General features: G+C 35.8%; 4 protein-coding genes across 4 annotated transcripts; all 4 read left to right on the plus strand.

Moving 5' to 3' along the window:
• The first annotated feature begins 437 nt into the window (after window positions 1-437).
• On the plus strand, window positions 438-1,139 carry LOC129220676 (uncharacterized). The gene has a single exon (XM_054855106.1). It carries the CDS (start codon window positions 438-440, stop codon window positions 1,137-1,139), a length of 702 nt encoding a protein of 233 aa, XP_054711081.1.
• Window positions 1,140-2,635: 1,496 nt separating this feature from the next.
• On the plus strand, window positions 2,636-4,270 carry LOC129220677 (uncharacterized). The gene is made up of 3 exons (XM_054855107.1): window positions 2,636-3,336; window positions 3,471-3,570; window positions 3,650-4,270. The coding sequence occupies exons 1-3, from the start codon at window positions 2,636-2,638 to the stop codon at window positions 4,268-4,270; spliced, it is 1,422 nt and encodes a 473-aa protein (XP_054711082.1).
• A 191-nt stretch (window positions 4,271-4,461) lies between these two features.
• Window positions 4,462-5,118, plus strand: LOC129220678 (protein GVQW3-like). The gene has a single exon (XM_054855108.1). It carries the CDS (start codon window positions 4,462-4,464, stop codon window positions 5,116-5,118), a length of 657 nt encoding a protein of 218 aa, XP_054711083.1.
• A 413-nt stretch (window positions 5,119-5,531) lies between these two features.
• On the plus strand, window positions 5,532-6,964 carry LOC129220679 (uncharacterized). The gene is made up of 2 exons (XM_054855109.1): window positions 5,532-5,913; window positions 6,417-6,964. The coding sequence occupies exons 1-2, from the start codon at window positions 5,532-5,534 to the stop codon at window positions 6,962-6,964; spliced, it is 930 nt and encodes a 309-aa protein (XP_054711084.1).
• Window positions 6,965-8,671: the final 1,707 nt, after the last annotated feature.

Raw genomic sequence — 8,671 nt, forward strand, 5'->3', positions numbered from 1 at the left:
TATACTGTACAATTAAGTTTTTGAAGATAACGCTTGTTAAAGCGCCACCTATGTTTTGTTAAAAACCTCTGGCTGCAATCAATTCAGGGAGTTTATGGTCAGAGCGGCTGAAAGAATGCTGCTCTCAAGTGTATGAAATTAATCATAATAAAAGTTATACAGTCGACTTTTGTTGTAGTTCAATGGTTGTGTTGTGTTGCGTTGCAGAGTAGAACCAACCGCAAGAAACCAGCTTATAGAAAAAGATAATCTTACCTAGAGGTAAAAACATGGTCAGTCGAGCCGGATATTAAAAAGAATGGCTCGTGAAGAAATGTAACGCAAGTTGAAAACGCATGGAGTGAAATAACTTAAGCATTACGATTCGAATCCTTTACATGAAAGGAGGTGAGTAGCAATTTCAAGTTTGAAATTACTGAGTGCTAAATAACCAGAAAATGTCTAAAGACGCGAAGGAAAGTGAAATTGAGTTGACACGCGTTAAAGCAAAACGTTCTATCGTAATAAGAGCAGTGACAAATTACGTAAAGAAAATTGAAGGCAATCTAAAAGAACAAGACGTTAACTTTGAGGAAATATCTGAAAATTTAGAACTGTTAAAGCAAAAAGAGGCTGAATTGAAAGATATTGACTATAAGGTTGAAGCGCTAATTGAAAATCTTGAAGAATTAGATAGCGAGTTAGAAAGTGTTTTTGCGTATAACGAAAAAGTAATACTAATTAAATTTCGTGGTGAGAAAAAACTGAACGAGCAGAAGAAACTAGAGTTAAACGTCTCCAGTTTAAATAGCGCAGATAAAACAAATTACGGAAGTGAAACAATAAAGCTGCCGAAACTTTCCTTGCCCAATTTCAGTGGCAATATTATCGACTGGCTAACGTTTAAAGATCTTTTTAATGCAACAGTAACAAAAAATGAATCTCTATCTGATGCTCAAAAGCTTCAATATTTAAAAACCTCGTTAAAAGGTGATGCTGCGAAAATTGTAATTTCTATTCCAATATCTGATAGTAATTTTAAAATTGCGTATAATTTGTTAGATGAACGATACTCAAATACAAGAGAGCAAACTTTTGCTCACATTAAACGCTTTTTGGATCTTCAAGCATTCAAAATGAATCCGCTTCTGCTTTGTTGACTTTAGTAGATAATGTCAATGAAATAATTCGTTCATTAGAAACGCTGGGTCAATCGGTTGATAAATTTGGGGATACCTTAATGTTGTATTTAATATTACAAAAATTAGATACTTCCACTAAATTATGGTGGGAACGCCAGTCAAAGAATTCTGAAATTCCAAAACTTAGGGATTTAATAGAGATTCTAAAAAATTACGCTAGAACAATTCAAAACAGTAAGGGTTCAGTCGGTAAAGTTCAAAAGCCCACAAGATCTAAAGTTAACGCTTTGGTTGCGGTTTCTGTATGTTCATATTGTAAAGATAATCATTACTTATCAAAGTGTGTAAAATTTCGCAGTCTATCCGTACCGCAAAGATTTGATTTCGTAAAACAAAATAAACTGTGTTTTAATTGCCTCTCTAATGTGCATCTAATTAGAAAATGTAAAAGCGGTAATACTTGTTTCAAATGTGGTAAGAGGCACCACAGTATGTTACATCAAGAAAATGAAAATAGGTCGATACCTAGGTTTCCTTCTGTAAGTGCTAAAGAATTTATTCCTTGTTCAGTAGAAACGAGTTTAGATTTAAATCGCAAAAATGAAGTTACGCCTATAGTATGTGCAAATAATTCATATGGTAATCAATTGGGAACTAGTATGAATAAAAGCAATTCATCTGTTCTTTTATGCACTGCTGTAATTAAGATTAGAAATTCTAAAAATGAGTGGATAAGTTGTAAATGTCTGCTGGATACGGGATCAGAAAAAAATTTCATTAGGAAAGAATGTGCCAAGCAATTGGGATTGAAAATTAACCCTGCTCAAATTTCAGTTTCCTGTTTAGGAAGTTATAATACGCTAAGCAATGGAGCAGTCGAGTTAGTATTTTCCTCTCATTTTGACACTGAATTTAAGATAGTAACCTCCGCTTACGTCATTGATAAAATTTGTGGGGAATTGCCCAATTCAACTACGCCTGTGAAATGTTTTAATGAGTATAAGGATTTATTGTTAGCAGATCCCTCTTATTTTAAGAAAGAAAGCATAGACATTCTATGTGGGGTAAATGTTTTTTTTTTTTAGCTTGTAAACGGAGAGGTAATAAAACGGGGTGAAAATCTTCCGTTCGCAGTATGTTCTAGATTAGGGTGGATAATCGCAGGAGCCACAACGCTCAGCTGTTGTGACTTAGAATCTAGTTCTGTTAATAGTTTAAGTGTTACTACAGATGAGCTAGTTAAGTCGTTTTGGGAATTAGAACAAATTCCGTCAACACAATCGCTTACAAGGGAAGAAAGGCTTTGTGAAACGCATTTCTTAAAAAATTATATGTGCAATAAAGAAGGAAGGTATTCTGTTAGATTTCCGTTTAAACCTAATAGAAAACTGTTAGGTAACTCCAAGGCCACCGCATTTAAAATGTTTCATAGTCTAGAAAAAATACTTCTAAAAATGCCTGACATTTATTTGCAATACACAAAGTTCATGACAGAGTAGCTCGATCTTGGGCATATGGAAATCGACAATACGGTATGCAAAGAAAATGCTCATTGTTGTATTTCGCACCATCATGTAATTAATGAGTCTAGTTCCACCACAAAATTAAGAGTTGTTTTTAATGCTAGTGCAAAAACTACATCTGGTGTATCATTAAATGATACGCTTATGAATGGTCCAAAGGTGCAGGACGATCTTTTCGCTATTTTATTGAGGTTTAGATGTCATAACATTGCAATTACAAGTGATTTACAAAAAATGTATCGCCAGATAGAGATTCATGATGCAGTTAGAGATTTTCAAAAAATTCTGTGGAGGGATGACCCCACTAAACCAATTTCGACCTATAGGTTGTGTACTGTCACGTATGGTACCGCATCTGCTTGCTATTTAGCTACGCGAGTACTTAAACAGCTGGCAATTGATGAGGCAGCGAGATTTCCAAAGGCAGTTGATCTAATCATGCATAATTTTTACGTTGATGACTGCCTGTTTGGCGCTAAAACGCAAGAGGAGGCGATTGATCTTATACATGAACTGAATGATCTCCTTAGAAGAGGACAATTTAAATTGCACAAGTGGTGTACTAACAATTCGTTTGTGTTGGAAAGACTACGCAAATCAGAAGGCTTGTCCGCATGTTCTTCTAGTACCGCTGATTCTAAATTTATTAAAGTATTGGGATTGAGATGGAACCCAACGCTCGGCGACTTTACGTATAACATTCATTTTTCGGATAAGCACAGAGTCTTCCCTACAAAAAGATCAATTTTGTCTAGTGTGTCAAGCATTTTCGACCCCCTTGGGTGGTTGTCGCCATTTTTTATAACTGCAAAAATTTTGATTCAAGATTTGTGGAAATGTCGCTGTTATCGTGGGATGATCCTGTGCCTCCGGAGCTTAAGGAGCGATGGATGAACTATAGCAACGATATTTCTCAACTTGAACCTGTAACTGTGCGTCGAAGAGTTCTTTTGCACGGAAGCGTCTAATATTGAACTGTATTGTTTTTGTGATGCCTCTGAGAAGGCATACGCTGCAGTAATTTACTTAAAATCTTCTGATACGTCCAGTCATCAAGTTAGCCTGTTGACATCGAAGACTCGTGTTTCACCATTGAAAACAATATCGATTCCGCGCCTTGAACTTTGCTCAGCTGTGTTGTTAGTGCATTTACTACAAATCGTTCTTTCGTCATTACATATTCAAATTGATGCAATACACGCCTTCACAGATTCCACAATCGTTTTAGCATGGTTAAGATCTGAGCCGTCACGTTGGCAAATATTTGTTACTAACCGGGTTTCTGAAATACAAGGGATCCTTCCTATTCAACACTGGCGCTGGATTCCTTCAGACCAAAATCCAGCAGACTGTGCAAGTAGGGGACTTTTACCCTCTGAACTGCTTAAGTTTGAATTATGGTGGTCTGGTCCTCATTGGCTTAGACACGAGAAAATTCCACATGTAGAAGTACCATCGTCAACGGACGCTCTAAAAGAAGGGCGAAAAAAGGCTTCGTGTTTGTATGGAACATCGTCTGTTGATTTTCCAATAATTGTTAAAGTCTCATCATACACAGTGCGTCCAATAGAAAAGGTGACTGATTTAATACTTGCGGAACTATTAGCGCTATCTATGAAAGAATGATTGCATTAAATGCACGTACATTTCAATTATTATCTGGATTAATTTCAAAGCGTTGGCAACATCGTTTGAAACGTGATAACGCAAATTCTAGAAGAAGTCGCTTGGCTTCGGTAGAAAAAAAAATGAAGCAGAGGGCTAACATTAAATTATATTTTAAATCGGATAAAAGTGCCACAGAAACATTTGAATTGATGAAAAATGTTTATGGTAGTGAAGTATTGAGTCGTAAGAATGTTTTTAAGTGGTATGCAAGATTTCGTGATGGTAGAGACAGCTTTGAAGATGATCCAAGACCAGGTCATTCAGTAACAGTTCGAAATGATGAGAACATTGAAAAAGTGGCCGAAGTCCTACGAAATGATCGTTGTGTCTCTACTCGACTCATTGAAGAGGTTACTGGCATACCTAAATCCACTGTCCATCTCATTTTACCTGAAAATTTAGGAAAAAGGAAAATCTGTGCATGCTTTGTACCGCACACATTGACTGACGACCAAAAACATTGCAGAGTGGAACACTGCAGAGACATGCAACAAGCGGCCACTACGGATCCAAACTTCATGGCAAACATTGTAACTGGTGATGAAACCTGGTGTTTCAAGTTTTTCAAGTTTGAACCATTCACAAAACGTCAGAGCGCGGAGTGGAAGAGCCCAGAAGATGCCAAACCAAAAAAAGTGCGCATGGAAAAAAGCCGAATCAAGACTCTCCTCACAGTTTTCTTTGATTTGAAGGGTATCATCCATAAGGAATTCATGCCAGAAGGTGAATCAGTTAATGCTGCTTACTACTTGAGTGGTTTGAAGCGTTTATGGGCGAGAATTCATCGAGTTGGACCTGAATACTAAAATCAAAGGACATGGTCTTTTTTGCATGACGATGCGCCAGCACACAAAAGCTTGATGGTACGTAACTTCTTGGCCAAAAAAAGTATTGTGGTGCTTGATCACTCTCCTTATTTCCCTGATTTGGATCCATTTCTGGTTGTTCCCCAAATTGAAATTGTCAATGAAAGTCAAACATTTTGCCACAGTTTCAGATATTCAGGCAGCTACGACGGCGACATTGGGGACAATTCCAAAAGATGGGTTTGAAGAGTGCTTCAAAAAATTTCACGATCGCTTCCAGCATTGTATTGACTCCCAAGGTGTATATTTTGAATAAATCATCTTGTAAACTAGAAAAAAAATTATGTCTTGTACCTTATTTAAAATCAGTCACCTTTTCTATTGGACGCACTGTGTATGTTAAATTACGCCGCATGATAGCATGGTGCCTACGTTTCATTAAAAATGCTCCATATCCCAAAAATCGAAACATTGGCTATCTGACTAGTGATGAAATGAAAGCCGCTAGAAATATTTTGGTGAAGATAGTTCAAAAGCAAGAGTTTTCCACTGAGTATATTCATTTGGAGAATAAAAAACCACTTCCTGCTAATAGTAAATTACTTTCCTTAAAGCCATTTATAAATGAAGATGGTGTAATACGAGATGGTGGTAGACTGGAAAATGCTCCTTTTTCAAATGAAAGAAAACATCCCATTCTAATGCCAAAGAATCACCACTTAACTACCATTATCATACGCTCCTATCATGAAACATATTTACATGCGGGTACTATTCTTTTGTTATCTGTTATACGTAAGGAGTTTTGGATAATTAACGCTAAGTCAGCCATTAAAAAGGAAATTTGGAAATGCATTAAGTGTTTCAAACTCAAGGGAAAACAGCAACCCAGGTGATGGCTGATTTGCCGCGTGCTAGAATAATGCCATCACAAGTGTTTTCAAAAACCGGTCTATGCTTTGCAGGACCCTTTCTAGTAAAACCGCGATCTGGCCGCGGGGCTAGAACCTTAAAAGTTTACATTTGTATTTTTGTGTGTTTAGCCGTAAAGGCTGTGCACATTGAAATTGTTGGCAATTTATCTGCAGACTGTTTTATAGCTGCACTAAAATGATTTGTGGCGAGACGAGGAAAACCAAGTGAGGTATTTTCGGATTGTGGGTCAAATTTTGTAGCTACAAATAAAGAGTTGAATAGAGTGATTGCACGTCTCCAGAAGGAAGAACCCGTTTATTATTATTTCGCCAACGAGGGAATTAAATGGAACTTTAATCCGCCTTCCGCCCCTCATTTTTTAGGAATTTGGGAGGCAGCTGTCAAATCCGCTAAATCTCACCTAAAACGTACAATAGCAGACCAAAAATTGACTTTGGAAGAATTTTCAACGCTAACGACACAAATTGAATCTTGTTTAAATTCCCGACCGTTGAGCCCTTTGTCAGAGGATCCATCCGAAATGTCTGCTCTTACTCCTGGGCATTTCTTGGTTGGTACATCGCTTTCTTCAATACCAGAAGAAAATCTTCTCAACGAAAAAATTCCCCCTTCTTATCGCTGGAAATTAACTCAACAGATTTTTCAGAGTTTCTGGAAACGATGGTTAAATGAATATGTTTCCGCGTTGCAACAGCGATCCAAATGGGTACGAGAACAACCAAATATTAAAGTAAATGATTTAGTTTTAATTAAAGAGGACAACGTTCCTCCTCTAAGGTGGAGGTTAGGTAGAGTAATGGAAGTTTTTCCTGGTTCGGATCAGAATGTGCGAGTTGTTAACATAAAGACCGATACTGGATTTTTTCGCCGACCAATTTATAAAGTAGCAGTTTTGCCTAATATGGACTGATGAACTTTAGGTGACTGTTACTAATGGATTGGTAAATAATTATGTTTTGTAAAAAGGCTTCTTTACATCTGTTTTATTATTCTACAAACTTTAATAATGTGTATTTCATATTTGTTGCCAGTAATGTATACTTGATAGTAGTTAGTTCTCAATTGTTTTTTTTCTATAGTTTATCATATAATTTTTGAAACCATATATGTTTCAACGTGGCTCGGTATGTTAAAGCGCCACCTATGTTTAGTTAAAAACCTCTGGCTGCAACCAATTCAGGGAGTTTAAGGTCAGAGCGGCTGAAAGAATGCTGCTCTCAAGTGTATGAAATTAATCATAATAAAAGTTATACAGTCCACTTTTGTGGTAGTTCAATGGTTGTGTTGTGTTGCATTGCAGAGTAGAGCCAACTGCAAGAAACCAGCTAATAGAAAAAGATAATCTTACCTAGAGGTAAGAACACGAATTGCTTATTGTTTTCACTTGACTGTTGAATGACATCCGTCCTTTGATTTTATTTTTCTTTGCTTATAATGCAGGTGTCCATGTGCTTCGGAATAGAATTATTTATAAACGTCCCTTCTGGACTTTACACAATCTTTTTTACATAAAAACAGTATCCAGCACACCACATTCAGCGCATAACATCCAATCCCTGACATTCATTTGAGTTTGACGTCTTGAATTCAAATTATGGTTGCGATGAAAGTCATTAGTAGAAACAAGAAACCCAACGAGAGGGTCCTATCGCAATTCGCGATTAAGGAAAGCACAGTTTGAATTCAAGATCTCGAAATTAAAATTTTTTTTTCGTTATGTTCGTTACGTTTCGTTTCCATGTTATTGGATCCGCTAAGGATTTTTTTTTTTTTTTAAATATTAAAGATACAGCTTCAAAGTAATACGTTTTGCAGTCAGCACAATATGTTTAATACACTTGTTCATTGGATAAGCACTTTATAAATTACTAAAATGTTGAGAGTTTTGCATATCCTTTAAAAAAAAATTTACTATGGAAGTTTTATGATTTTTTACATAATTAACGACAGAATATTTTTAAATAATAGGATAAGCAAACGAATGCACAATTTTTTACAAATGATTATTATGATCATTTAGCAAAAAGATTTCTGAAATATGTGCAAAAAAAAGCCTTATAATTTTTTATAAAATTGAAATATTCTTAAGTGTTTTAATTGTTTTAATTTCATTTTAAAAATACTGATTAATCGGTAAGCGTATACAAAGATTTCAAAAAATTAAATATTTTATTAAAATGCAAAAAAAAAAAATGAATTCAGGCAGTAAGAAGCAAAGAAATGCAAGTGGACTATTTTAAATTTTGAGAAAAACGCGTTTAAATATCAGATTTTAGGTAGGCTTTCATTGAATTTTTTTTCTAAATCATGCTATACAGCAGCATCTACCAGGGCTACTAGTACAATCTCTAACCCCAAGACAGGGAGAGGTTCACATACCATTTATACTGGTTATCTCCAAATTTTTAATTTTGCCACTTGCATCCTTTTGCTTCTCACTACCTCTTTTGAACTATGAATGTGATGTGACCCCTAGATATTGTGATGTGGTTTCACACAATGAAACTTAAAGGTTATTCTAATTTTGAAAAAGAAGAATATGTAGGCAATTAAGGAAATTGTTTGTTTTTAGAATAAATATTGTTACGCTCGTAATTTGATCTAACACTAGAACGAC

This window comes from Uloborus diversus, chromosome 4 (assembly GCF_026930045.1).
Source record: "Uloborus diversus isolate 005 chromosome 4, Udiv.v.3.1, whole genome shotgun sequence".
Lineage (NCBI taxonomy): Eukaryota > Metazoa > Arthropoda > Arachnida > Araneae > Uloboridae > Uloborus > Uloborus diversus.

Coding starts and splice junctions, on each gene's coding strand:
- LOC129220678 (XM_054855108.1), top strand. CDS start 4,462: ATGAAAAATGTTTATGGTAGTGAAGTATTGAGTCGTAAGAATGTTTTT.
- LOC129220677 (XM_054855107.1), top strand. CDS start 2,636: ATGGAAATCGACAATACGGTATGCAAAGAAAATGCTCATTGTTGTATT. Junction 3,337..3,470: donor CCAACGCTCGGCGACTTTAC/GTATAACATTCA, acceptor TTTTGATTCAAG/ATTTGTGGAAATGTCGCTGT. Junction 3,571..3,649: donor ATATTTCTCAACTTGAACCT/GTAACTGTGCGT, acceptor GCCTCTGAGAAG/GCATACGCTGCAGTAATTTA.
- LOC129220679 (XM_054855109.1), top strand. CDS start 5,532: ATGATAGCATGGTGCCTACGTTTCATTAAAAATGCTCCATATCCCAAA. Junction 5,914..6,416: donor TCTTTTGTTATCTGTTATAC/GTAAGGAGTTTT, acceptor CTCATTTTTTAG/GAATTTGGGAGGCAGCTGTC.
- LOC129220676 (XM_054855106.1), top strand. CDS start 438: ATGTCTAAAGACGCGAAGGAAAGTGAAATTGAGTTGACACGCGTTAAA.